This window comes from Phyllobates terribilis, unplaced genomic scaffold (genome assembly GCF_046119375.1).
Source record: "Phyllobates terribilis strain yellow unplaced genomic scaffold, ASM4611937v1 Scaffold_11__3_contigs__length_659146591, whole genome shotgun sequence".
Classification (NCBI taxonomy): Eukaryota; Metazoa; Chordata; class Amphibia; order Anura; family Dendrobatidae; genus Phyllobates; species Phyllobates terribilis.
Window position 1 is genome coordinate 470,087,593 of NW_027362771.1, and position 14,180 is coordinate 470,101,772.

General features: G+C 40.7%; 1 protein-coding gene across 2 annotated transcripts in view; it reads left to right on the top strand.

Annotated features, from left to right (window-relative positions):
- The window catches only part of ARRDC4 (arrestin domain containing 4), an 87,004-nt gene extending 78,513 nt beyond the window's left edge, over window positions 1-8,491 (top strand). For both annotated transcript variants that reach the window (XM_073653325.1, XM_073653324.1), the window contains one exon: window positions 5,292-8,491. In XM_073653325.1, coding sequence (XP_073509426.1) covers window positions 5,292-5,371 — 80 coding nt within the window. In that variant the 3' untranslated portion in view covers window positions 5,372-8,491. The remainder of the gene's footprint in view (window positions 1-5,291) is intronic.
- The last annotated feature ends 5,689 nt before the right edge of the window (window positions 8,492-14,180 follow it).

The following is a 14,180-nucleotide window of genomic DNA, read 5'->3' on the forward strand; positions in this document are numbered from 1 at the left end:
TAGAAATTGCACCTCTCAATGAATTAATCTATGGCTGCAGTGACTATTTTGCAACATCCATGCCAGGCTTGCAAATCTGCCAGTTTAGTATCCATACATTGTGCCCCCATAAAGTTTAGAGCCCCCATACATTGTGCCTCTGGCAACACACACCCCGTAAATTGGTAGGTGCTCTCTCCTCCCTGCAATAATGGCAAACATGTGGCTGCTTACTGTGGTTTAGGCACAGTGGGGCTCAGAAGCAGGGGGGCATTTGGATTTGTGTTCGCAGAATTCACTTGGATTTTCTTTGAGGGGGCGAGAGCCATGTCGCTTTTCCAGAGTCTTTGTTCTACCAGTAACGTGGGACACCTTATAGTTCCACTGACAGATGACGGACCTGAGTAGGGGCTGGTTTTGTGCGGGATAATTTAGGTACGTTGGGTTTTCTGTGTAAATCCCACAAAAATGCGATTCAGGCGAAACCCCTGACGGAACCACCCACCATAATGAGGCTGATGGAGACACTTTAGACTCCCTTTGGCATCTTCTCCGGTGGTCTCCATCTTTTTAGGCATGCACAGATCTGTGGTCGCCCACATTTGTGCTCTAAAAAGACACCTAAAATGATGAGACACCGCCGGAACAGAGACCAGTCCAAAGTGACTCCATCTGTCTCATAAGTAGAAATGAGCGAACGTTATTTTTTTTTCAAATTCAGCATGAAGGTTGCTCATTTGGATTCATGTTCGGATTCCTGAGCCTTTTGCGCAAAAGTCGGCCCAAACACGGACATCCCTGGTTTCCCACGCTGTCATCTGCGTGACAGCGTGGGAAACGGGCTGTGATCGGCTGTAATAGATCCCGCAGCTGTGACAGTGACCGGCGGTAAAAGCTTACCACTGGTCACAGGCGCCAGCTGAGGAGACGGCGTCTGCTGTCACTATTAATTGGGAGCGCAAGCGCCAGTAATGGGAGGAGTAATCTCTCATCAGCCGGAGCTTGCGCAGTGAAAGTAAAAAAAAAATAAGAAAGTTTAAATTAATAAATAATTATTTAAATAAAAACAATAAACACATTATACTCACCTACACCTGATTGCTGATGTTCTCATACCCTGTAAAAAAATAGAAGCAAATAATAGAGAAAAAATAATAATCCACCATAATAGTCGCCTATCCGCGGTAGTCCAGGTAATATCGAGTGTCCCACGCAGATCTCACTGATAGCACAGCCACATCCGGAAATGTGGCTGTGCTATCCGGCAGGCGGCGAAACAATGACAGAAGCGCGATCGCTCTTGCAGTGTATCGCAATGAGCTGTCGTGAGTGAGGTCACACGAGTTCATCAGCTGACGATCTCATGTGACCAAAATGAAAATTCTCACGCAGCAGTGGTGCCGTGAGGTCACCGGAGCTCTCAGCTGATTGAACTCCAGTGACTGCTGATGTGACAGTCCTACAAATGATCACCGCGGGACACTCTGGATTATGTCATCATGGCGGATAGGTGAGGGATATGTTTTTTTTATTTTTGTTTTTTACAGGTGACAATGGCTTCAGTAGATTAGGCATTAGGTGAGTATACAGTGTTTTTTATTTTTAAATAAACAATTAAAACCATGTGGACTTTTATTTCAAATAAAGGATTTTTTTCAGGCCGTGTGTTTATTTCAAAACCTTGACAATGGAGTTAGTAATGGGGGCATCTTATAGGTGCCTCTCCATTACTAACCTGGGCTTCATGTCAGCCGCCAATACAAGGCTGACATGAACCCCGACCTTATTACCCCACTTGCCACTGCACCAGGGCTAGTGGGAATAGCAAGGCTAAGCTCCAGAATTGGCACATCTTATGGATGCGCCATTTCTGGGGCCGCTAAGGGCTGATATTATTAGCCTCAGATGGGGCCAGGATCCATGGCTCCTTCCTTGGCTATTAATATCACCTCACAGCTGTTTGTTTAGCCTTTGCTGGTTAGATTTTATAGGAGGACCCTACGTAATTTTTTTTCTGGGGTCCCCCTGTAATCTAGACTGTAAAGACTAAGCAAACAGCTGTGAGCTGTTATTAATAGCCAGGGAACATCTTTGGCTGATGGCCCCTTCCCTAGCTAGTAATCTCAGGCCCCATCAGTCGGCTTTCCCTGTGCTGGTTATGAAAGTGACGCAGGAGCCCACGCCATTTTTTTTATTAAATTCTTCATTTTATTTAATTTATAAGAAATCCCATCACCACTGTGTTTTTTTTTTTTACGCTGTGTAAACTCACCCACAGCATGTCAATTTCTGTAGCGGAGACAGATTTGAAATGTCATTACATGCAGTGGATCCGCATGTACTGACAAAACAAATATGGCATTAGAATGCAGTGTTTTGGACGCAGATAACAGCGTGGGAAACTAGGGATGTTCTGGCTCGGGTGCCTTTTTTTGATGTTGGGGTTTAGTCGACGAACCCGAACGTCAAAAAGTTCGCTCATCTCTACTCATAAGTGAATGGTTCCGTCGGGGTTTTGTCTGAATCACAGTTTTTGGGAATTTACACGGAACCCTGGCGTAAGCGCTCAGCGGAGGGCACAGGGTAAATGTGAGCCGAGACTTATTCAGATTTTTTGGGAGGTAGAATGAACAAATGCACAGCAGTATAAGAATAGTTCTTATTTTTATTTTTGTGCCGTATAAGTGATAAGGTGGATTTATTCTTCAGGTCGGTGCGATTACAGCGATACCAGATTTATATAGGTTTTGGGGCATATAATATTTTTTGATCGCTTTTTATTCCAATTTTTCAAGCACAGAATGAACAAAAACCAGCAATTCAGTTGTTGTTGTTTTTTTATTTTTTGCATTGTTCACCGTGCCGTAAAAGTGATAAGACCGATTTGTTCGTCGGGTAGCTCCGATTACAAAGATACCAGATTTACAGTACATAGTTTTTTTTATGATTTGCTACTTTTACACACTAAAAACAATATTTTACAAAAATCAATTTGTTTATGCATCACTATATTCTTAGAGCTGTAACTTTTTTTATTTTTTTGACAAATAAGCCATATTATGGCTTTTTTATTGTGGGACGGTTTGGCGTTTTCACTTGTCAGGTTTTTTTTTTACATATGACTTATTGATCGCTTTTTATTCACTTTTTTGTGAGTCAGTATGATGCAAAAGTGACATTTTTGGTGTTTTTTTTTTTTTTCTTTTTACGCCATTCGCTATATGGAATAAATAACATTTTATAGATCGGGTCATTCTGGACACAGCGATACAAATTATGTGTACTTTTTTGTTTTTGTTTTATCACAAACGTTGCCTTTTGTGTGGTAAAACGGATTTTAATGATTTGTGTGCGCCATTTTTTTGTGTGTTTTTTTTTTTAACCTATTTTATTTTACTTTTTTTACTTAGTTCCACTGTGGGACTCGTATAATTTTTATTTTGATTACTGGTCTCATACACTGACAGCAGAGTCACTGACTCAGACTGTGAAACACAGCTTATAGCTGGATCTCACAGGCCACCATACCCTGAGGTCATCACATGATCTTAGGGTACCACAGTAACCATCGGGACCCACGATTTTTATCGCTGGTGTCTGGTTACTAAGGAGGTTATTAAGGGGTTAGTCGGCTAGTCGGCATCACAACCATCTGGATACTGAAGGGTGTCGCTTGTCACATACAGCTGACACGAGCCGGAATTTTATCCTCGGGGTGACGCTACATCCTTATTCCTCAGCACCATTAAAAAGCGGCGCTGAGGAATAAGGCCCCTTAAGGACCGCTGTTAAAAGGCATATCGGCGGTCATTAAGGGGTTAAAAAGACTGCGACTGGCGAGTATGTTACTACAGTCGTTACTGTCATATGCATGAAGGCTAGCACATGGGAAAATAGAAAAATTCACTAGAGTGGTAATTTTAAAAGGAAACTGTCAGCAAAAAAAAAAAGTACTTACCTGCAGCCATAGTAATATACTCCATGTAAATACAGTTTTATAGGGAGTTTGTCGGTTTGAATAGTCATTCTGTGCTAAGTACAAGCACTCAGTGCACCCTTGGCATGGCCAGACATTTAAGTGCACCTTACCACCTACTTGTTTTCCGTCTATCTCGACACTCCTCCCCTCTTCTTTGATTGATGGAGGAGATAGATGAAAAACAAGCAGGTGGAAAGGTGCACTTAAATGTTTTGCCACACCAAGGGTGCACTGAGCGTCGGTGCACTGAGCGTCTGTACTTTGAGCCGTCATTCTGTGGTGATCAAGCCCTTTTAACATGTGCAGCTGTCTAATTGGAGTTCTATTCTTCCTGCAGTTGCTCGCTTCCAGGCGGCTAAGCAGTTAAGTCAGCATTCACTGCACAATGATTGTACTGTACTCACTTCACCTGCCTTTTTGACTGAGATCCTGCTCTGCTACATGTGTGCTGAACAGGATGTTAGTAAAAGAGCGATAGACGCCTTCACTTTGTAGTGAGCGCAGAATAATAACAGTCTCAACATGAGCAGCTGCCAGGAGAATATAACCTCATTTTCTCTCTGCAGCCGCACTTGCAATTAGACTGCTACACATTTAAACAGTGTTTTCCTGGAGATCACCACTCTTCCTGCAGGTACATACTATGTCATTTTATTTTTTTTTGCTGACAGGTTCCCTTTTAATGATTGGAGTGTTTTTATAAATGTACTATTACCATTTCTATGGTTATACAGTTTCCAATATACTTTCTGTATCCATTCCATGTGGCTTTAAGTGTTTTGCTTGCAATCATTAAATGAGCACAATTATTATATACTTCTGGGGGATGAAAATCTATTCTGGTCATATGATTGCAAATCTTGTAACGAACCATGAACCTTTGTGATAGCAAGATTTTATTACGGTACTTACTAGTGCAGAATGAGATCAATGAGGAATTGATACACACATGTCCAATATACTTTCTGGAAGATTTCATTAGACACAGACTAACCAAGATGCCTTTTTAGAAGGGTTTTCCCACAATAAGCATGAGGATATATGCTAATGGATAGGCTAACTGCTATTGCGCAATGAAATAAGGCTCACAAGTCTCTTGTGGTCACACAATGAGGAGGAGCTTGAATGTAGAGGTAATCGAGCATTTGCCTCCACCTCCATTGAAACAGCCCCTTGGATGTTTCCCTTAGTAGTAGGGAACCCAATGAGCAGTTATCACCTATGTTGTGATTACATGATAAATGTGCAGTGTGTTGAAGATCCCTTTAAGATCCCTTTTAGCACAATCTTATATTGTTTTGCATAATTTTTGTTTAACATTTTGTCTACACAGGTGGATCTTTATCCCGAAAACCACACTGGATAAGAAAGCACTGCCTCATTCATCCTAAAGGGACAAAGCCATCATCATAAATCATTTTCCGAATAGTTTCATAGTTTCTTGTTCAACAAGTGTTGATCATTCTAAAGATGTAGGAAGAGTAAAACAAAACCGCGAGGCGCGCAATGAATTAAACATGCTATAGAGCTCCTGCACAATGTACTTTTTTATTGGAGCTGATACATTAGTCGAAATGAATGAAACAATTATTTAGTGAAAACTATATCTGTCTTTATAAAATCAATGCAGATCGGTTGCCAAAGTCCAGCAGAATAGGTGGCCACTTCAGAAATCCTACCCACTATATATTACACAGCACAAGATGCCGTGCTTATCAGGGAAAATATAGTGTACAGCATCTGACCAGATGAGCAGCAAAATAAAGGGAAGTTATGCACTTTGTCTATAATTTTTTTGGTAGATATTGTGGTGATTGCACATTTTCAAAATGGATCTATCATCAGATTTCATAATACAAACCCTCTTGAATAGTTACATAATCCTTTTTGAAACTCTTCATTCACCCAGATTGACTGACAGCTGCAGCTTGTACTGAGCAGCGTGATATGTCAGCAGATGAGAAGCTGCCAAAACGTTATTATACGGCCATAGATTTTCAAAGTAAATGCATCAGCCTCTTCAAATCTAAAAATCTAGTTAATAATGTATGCTGTGTGTATTGTGAAATCGGTTGACAGATAAAGTTTAACCTTTCCCGACATCTGCCCTAAATGTATGGCGAATGTCGAGTGCACTTGTATGGAGCGGGCTCAGGAACTGAGCCCACAGCATTGACAAGGGGAGGTGAGTTTTATGCAGCCAGCAGCTGCCTCTAACAGCAGCAATGAGAACTTGCTCTAATCGCTGCTATTTAACCACTTAAATGCTGTCAGGTTATGCCATTGACATTTAAAAGAGAACCTGTCATTATGATCATGCTGCCCGAATCACGGTCAGTATCAATCAGACACTAACTGCGTGACTGCAGCCACATATGTTTTACTCTGAAACGCTGTGGAGTTTGAGTAAAAATACTTTGAAAAGCCGCCGAGGGACTATGTATCTCAGCTGACTAAGACAGGTCCGATGATGGCTTCTCTTGCCCCCTCCAATTGACTGACAGGTCTCTTAATTAAATTGTATTAATTAAAGGATCAAATACTATTGATTCGCTATTCAGAAATACACCTACCTGGAATAATATGTAAAAGCACACTTTATCCAAATCCAAGTAAATATCAAGGATTCAACTGACCACTAGCCATTGTGCCTGAATGAAGCACTGGATGGGAGAGAGGAGAGGTAGACAGATGCCATGTGGTCCGGATCGTCAGTCACGTTGTACAGCTGAGGACTGGACAAGTATTTTTACATTTTTTTATTACATATGGAGGAAAAGATAAAACTTTTCATAGACTGGTGTTTTCAGCCCCTGGTATTATAATTGGTATTGAATTAATGGATGGTACAGTGTGTATTGAGCACCATGTGGAATACATTGAGCACATCATATGTGTTGCTGGGATATATGCTTTCGGAGATTTTACTGCTCCATTTCCTTTTGTTTTTGGGGTTTTTTTTTAGTCAAAACTACATATGGTCCTTGGAGGGTGCATCATTTGGCATGGCATAAATTTCTAAATCTAACATCTTCTTAGTTCATTTTGGATAGGAAAAACAGGCAATATAAAAATTCAATATAATCACTTGATACAGCAGGCTTCACACAACCGTGTTTCATGGTCCGAGTACAGACGGCGATGCTGGGATCGGCCATGGGTCTCTTGACACAAATTCAACATCTTCTTTATGCCTATGAGGCTGCCGAGTTCACATCAGGAGACCCACGGCTGTACTCGGACCGCGAAACACAGATATGTGGAAACAGCAGGGATGTAACTTGAAGCTTGTGGGCCCCAAATGCAAAATCTTCAATGGGACCCCCAACTAACAAAGATCTTTACTAGCAATAGTCTTTTCATATGGAGCAAAGGGATCTTTGGGGCCCCCTTAGTCTCCACAGGGTGCAGGTGCGATTGCAACACCTGCACCTATTATAGTTAAGCCCCTCGGAAACAGCCTAAGGGCTCACTCACACTGGCGTATAATACGAAGGAGTGCAATGCAAGAAGATCTCGCATTGCACTCTGACCACTGTTGTTCAATGAGTGAGAGCAGATCTGCGATTTTTTTATTTTTTTTATTTTTTAATCTCATGCCAATTTGGCAGAGTATCTCACATAGCGACCACCCATTCAAGTCAATGGGTGCGTGCAAAACATCAGACTGCACTTGGATGACATCCAAGTGCAGTCCGATATATGCGGAGACAGGGAATGGCAAAGATGGAGAGATGTATCTTTCCTTCCTTTCCTCACCTGTGATACGATTCTGTCATGTGAGAGGATCGGAGCACAGTAGCATGACACTCGGCTCACGCTCCCAGCTGAGTTTGAGCCGAGTGTCATTAGCATATCGCATCCGATGCTATACATGACTCCAGCCTATAGAAAAGTCTGTTAAAGGGGTTGTCCGGTATAAATTGCGTGACTGCAGACTTATGAATCCCCCTAGCGCACGCACTGCGATGATTCTGGGCTGGGAAAGGCGGTGTTGTATGTGTTATGCACACTCCCAGGTAGAACCCGTCTATTGAATGCAGCATCGCTCAATACATGTGTATGCAGAGCGGCTGTGCCCACAAGTTTGAAGTCACAAAGAATGACTGTAGACTTTTCATTTCAGACTGGACAACCGCTTTAACTGTGACGTCTTCATTGTAATTAAAGTGCAGTTATTTTGACTTGCTAATACTTAACATAATATAACAGATATTTAGTATTCTGATATGAGACAAAGCTGTTTGAAACAACATGGCGATGCACACAGGGGGTACATATGCACTGTAGTACTTGAAGACAATATTAATACATGATATTAGTCGATGACAGCACTATACTTGCTCAGGTAGCTAAATACTGGGACTCCTTGAATGCAATAGACTAATAGAATGTACAACCTGCGATTTAAGTGTTACTAATGTGAATCCGTGTGCCTACGTGCTGTAATTGTGTGTTCATGATATAACAAAACATGGCCTTAATTACTACAATTTTTTTATGTATGTCTTAAAATAAACTTAATGTTTTGTATGACCGATTACTGTGCTGTGCTTGTGTGTCTCGTAGTTAATTCAATTCTGTACCAAGAAAGAACACAAAGAAGTTGGTAAGGGTGATATTTGTGGGTTTACTATTTTATGCCATTCTAAGCTATTGGGAAAAAATGCAAATAAAAAATAGAGGACAGGTGACATGTCAGGTCAAAAGCGACCAGTTTTCGTTTTTTTTTTTTCCCTTCTCCCGAGTATTTCAGATTTTGCTTTATATTGTGTTTTTTTTTTTTTTTTTTTTTTAGATCCGCCAAGGTTTTAGAAGTATGTGCCTAATTCAATTAGTGCAAATTTTAATGATCTATGTAATAGGGTGATGCTTACAGGGTAATAAAGCGGAGCAGCCTAAATGCCTGCCCCCAGGGAATCCTATAAGCAATGCCCCCTTGGTAAAGACCATAAAAATTAGCAGTAACTAAAAAGGTCCAAAGGTAAAAAAAAGACTGAAACTGTAATAAAATTAGAGTAAATGTTTGCCACTTAGATGTGCTAACAGATTATTTTTAACCCCTTCACCTCAAAGCCTGTTTTCACCTTCTCGAGCAGAACAATTTTTTAAATTTTTACCAGTGTCCCTTTATGTGTTAACAACTTTGGAATGCTTCGACGGATCCCACTGATTCTGAGATAGTGTTTTGTGACGTATTGTACTTCATGATACTGGTAAAATGTCTTTAATATGACTTGCTTTTATTTGTGAAAATATTGGAAATGTGACAAAAGTTTTGCAAATTTTGCAATTTTCAAACTTTTCATTTTTATACCCTTAAATCAGATAGTTATGTCACACCAAATAGTTAATAAATAACATTTCCCACATGTCTACTTTACATCAGCACAATTTTTTAGACAATTTTTTTTTTGTTAGGGAGTTAGAAGGGTTAAAAGTTGACGAGCAACTTCTCATTTTTACAACAAAATTTACAAAATCATTATTTTTAGGGACCACATCACATTTGAAGTGACTTTGAGGGGCCTTTATGACAGAAAATACCCAAAAGTGACAACATTCTAAAAACTGCACTCCTCAAGAAGTTTATCAACCCTTTTCATGTGAAAAAATTAACGTTTAACTTTTTTTCACAGAAATTTTACTTTAGATCCAATTTTTTTTTTATTTTTCCAAGAGTGACAGGAGAAAATGGCTGCCAAAATTTGTTCAATTTCTCCTGAGCACGCCAATAACCCATATGTGGAGGAAAACTACTATTTGGGCGCATGGCAGGGCTCAGAAGAGAAGAAGCGCCATTTGACTTTTTGAATGTAAAATTTGCTGGAGAGCCCCTGATGTGCCTAAATAGTTGAACCCCCCCCCCACAAATGATCCCATTTTGGAAATTAAACTACCTCAAGGAATATACAGGTACATACTGGTACCCAGCGCCAGAGGAAAAGACTAGAAGCCAGCAAACCACAAAAGATGGCCGATAGTAAAACAACATAGATTCTAACATCTACATTTCAGTAGGCCAACATTTTGGATTTTAAAAACATTTTTCAAGCTGTTGTTATAAAGTATTCAAATTTACTGAGATAATGACTTTTGTGTTCTCATTGACTGTAAGCCATAATCATCAACATTAACAGAAATAAACACTTGAAATAGATCACTCTGTTTGTAATGACTCTATATAATATGAGTTTCACTTTATGTATTAAACTGAAATAAATTAATTTTTTGATGATATTCTAATTTAGTGAGATGCACCTGTATTTAGAATGTATCTAAATGCTGAGCACTTACATTGGGTTTCCATCTAAATCTCCAAGTGACGTGATTCGGATGAAACCCCCGAGAGATTCTTTCACTATAACGAGGCAGCACAACTACTCTGGACTCTGGCCTCTGTTCAGCGGTGTCCTTCTTTTCAGAGATTCACAAAACTGTGACGGACTGCGCTTTTATGCATGCCTAAAAAGACGGACACTGCCGCATCACAGGCATCCACAGTTTCTCCATCTGCCTTATTATAGGAATCTTCCGCCGGGGTTTACGTCTGAATCACGTATTTCAGAAATGCACACGAAAACCCCGGTGTAAGCACAGAGCGCGGGATAAATGTGAGCCGAGCCTTACTGCGATCTTTAGGAGACAGAATTAACAAGTCAACAGCAGGTGAAGAATTGGTTTTATTTATTTTTTACGAGATATAAGTGATTAGACGACTTTATTCTTCGGGTCGGTGCGATGACAGTGATACCAGATATATATAATTTTTTTTTTTGTTTGGCTGTTGTCACACACTAAAAGATGCTTTTTTTTTGCAAAACAACGTTTTTGCATCCCCATCTTTTGTGAGCTATAATTTTTCTAGATTTTTGCCAACAGAGTCATGTGATGGCTTGTTTTTTGTGGGACGAGTTGACCTTTTTATTGGTACCATTTTTTGGTCACAACGTTTTTTGATCATTTTCTATTTCAATTCCAATTTTTAAGAGGCAGAATGAACAAAAAACGGCAATTTAGGAATTGTTTTTTGGGGGGAGTTTTATGCCGTTCACTTTTTTAAACTTTTTTTTTTTTTTACCTTGTCCCAGTATGGGGCATCAACTTTTCCTGCCCTGATCACTGATCTAATACTCTGCAATGCTTTTGTACTGCAGGGCATCAGATCAGCCTCTCGCAGGCAGAGAGGAGCCAGGGCAGCTCCTGCTCTGAGGAGGAGCTTACAGGCCACCATACCTAGCTGATCCTGTGGCCATCATTCAGCACCGGGTCTCCATGGAGACCATCGGCAATCGCGTTGTGCCGATAGGAGCAGAGAGGGAGCTCCCTAACTCTGCAATGCCCATCGATGTCGCTGTCACTATTGACAGCAACATCAGAGGGGTTAAATGCCCGCGATCTGTGCTAGCACCAATCGTGGGCGTTGCTTCAGGGTGTCAGCTCTCATATAGAGCTGACACCCGCACTTGATAGCGGCGATCAGCATGATCCCGTGCGATCGTCAGGAAGTATATGTACGGTGGTTTGCGGGAACGTAGCTTCTGCAGCTACGGTGCATGGTGGGAAGGGGTTAAAGGATAGGACAACTCCTTTAGACTAAAATTGGCAAGCCTACTCTGTGTAATTCATCATGATCAGTAGACTTGGTTAGACATAACAATTCAGCTGCAGTTTTGCTGTAACAGTTTCAAGCCAATAGAGGTGAACAGGAGCAATAGTAGCCAATAGCCATACATCCAACACCTATTATATACAGTACAGACCAAAAGTTTGGACACACCTTCTCATTTAAAGATTTTTCTGTATTTTCATGACTATGAAAATTGTACATTCACACTGAAGGCATCAAAACTATGAATTAACACATGTGGAATTATATACTTACCAAAAAAGTGTGAAACAACTGAAAATGTCTTCTATTCTAGGTTCTTCAAAGTAGCCTCCTTTTGCTTTGATGACTGCTTTGCACACTCTTGGCATTCTATTGATGAGCTTCAACAGGTAGTCACCGGAAATGGTCTTCCAACAATGTTGAAGGAGTTCCCAAAGATGCTTAGCACGTGTTGGCCCTTTTGCCTTCAATCTGCGGTCCAGCTCACCCCAAATCATCTCAATTGGGTCCAGGTCTGGTGGCTGTGGAGGCCAGGTCATCTGGCGTAGCACCCCATCACTCTCCTTCTTGGTCAAATAGCCCTTACACAGCCTGGAGGTGTGTTTGGGGTCATTGTCCTGTTGAAAAATAAAAGATGGTCCAACTGAACGCAAACCAGATGGAATAGCATGCCGCTGCAAGATGCTGTGGTAGCCATGCTGGTTCAGTATGCCTTTAATTTTGAATAAATCCTCAACAGTGTCACCAGCAAAGCACCCTCACATCATCACACCTCCTACTCCATGCTTCACGGTGGGAACCAGGCATGTAGAGTCCATCCGTTCACCTGTTCTGCGTCGCACAAAGACACGGTGGTTGGAACCAAAGATCTCAAATTTGGACTCATCAGAACAAAGTACAGATTTCCACTGGTCTAATGTCCATTCCTTGTGTTCTTTAGCCCAAACAAGTCTCTTCTGCTTGTTGCCTGTCCTTAGCAGTGGTTTCCTACCAGCTATTTTACCATGAAGGCCTGCTGCACAAAGTCTCCTCTTAACAGATGTTGTAGAGATGTGTCTGCTGCTAGAACTCTGTGTGGCATTGACCTGGTCTCTAATCTGAGTTGCTGTTAACCTGCGATTTCTGAGGCTGGTGACTCAGATAAACTTATCCTCAGAAGCAGAGGTGACTCTTGGTCTTCCTTTCCTGGGGCGGTCCTCATGTGAGCCAGTTTTTTTGTAGTGCTTGATGGTTTTTGCAACTGCACTTCTGGACACTTTCAAAGTTTTCCCAATTTTTCGGACTGACTGACCTTCATTTCTTAAAGTAATGATGGCCACTCATTTTTCTTTACTTAGCTGGTTTTTTCTTGCCATAATACAAATTCTAACAGTCTATTCAGTAGGACAATCAGCTGTATATCCACCAGACTTCTGCACAACACAACTGATGGCCCCAACCCCATTTATAAGGCAAGAAATCCCACTTATTAAACCTGACAGGGCACACCTGTGAAGTGAAAACCATTTCCGGTGACTACCTCTTGAAGCTCATCAAGAGAATGCCAAGAGTGTGCAAAGCAGTCGTCAAATCAAAAGGTGGCTATTTTGAAGAACCTAGAATATGACATATTTTCAGTTGTTTCACACTTTTTTTTGTTAAGTATATAATTCCACATGTGTTAATTCATAGTTTTGATGCCTTCAGTGTGAATGTACAATTTTCATAGTCATGAAAATACAGAAAAATCTTTAAATGAGAAGGTGTGTCCAAACTTTTGGTCTGTACTGTATGTCCTAATCACCTGAACAGAGGAGCCGTAAAAGAGATTCCGGAAGATAAGTAGTTTATCAAGAAGTTGTGATGCAACCTCTACATATCACAGGGCACTGCTTCCCCCTCCCAAGTCTGTTGGCACATCATTGGTCATTTACCCTTTAAGATCTAACTTGTTATAAGTAAGAAAGCGCATACCAGCACAGGGTATAAATATACCTCTAACTCATGGAAACCCCAGTATGGAGTAACTTTAAAAAGTCCTACTAGAACTTCAATTGGCCATATGGCTGCAGGTGCTTCTCAGCAGCATCCCTCTATAAAACTCTTGGCAATGGCCGGGTGAGAGGAGGAATGGTGCTATAACACAGACAGGTAAGTTACGGCATGTAACATTTCATCTATGTACCATGCATGGGCTATAGATGAGCTATCTATGTTAGTAAATATTTCATCTTTCCTACAGTCAAAAAATGAAAGAAATGAGCATCTCAAGTTCCCTATGAAATAAGCTTGATTTACTAAAATATTTTATGACTTTTATCTTCATGTAACTTCTTTTTCTATTGAATTGACAGTTAAAAAAATAATCTATTTTTCGTGTGTGACAAAACGTCTGTTGTCTTTGATGTCACCCTATGTGCGGGGTAAGCCTCTGTTTTAAGTTTTGAGTATTTGTTTTTATAGCGTATGTGTCTTTCTTGTTAGAGCTAATTATCCTGCTGCCTCCTGGAACCATTGCTGGGCCTAATTCTCATTAACTGCAGTGACATTGTACTGTACGCACCTTCCTGCTACAGCCACTGGCTGCGTTATTAATCAAAAAGAACAAAGTGCTAATCTCAGGAAATCTCA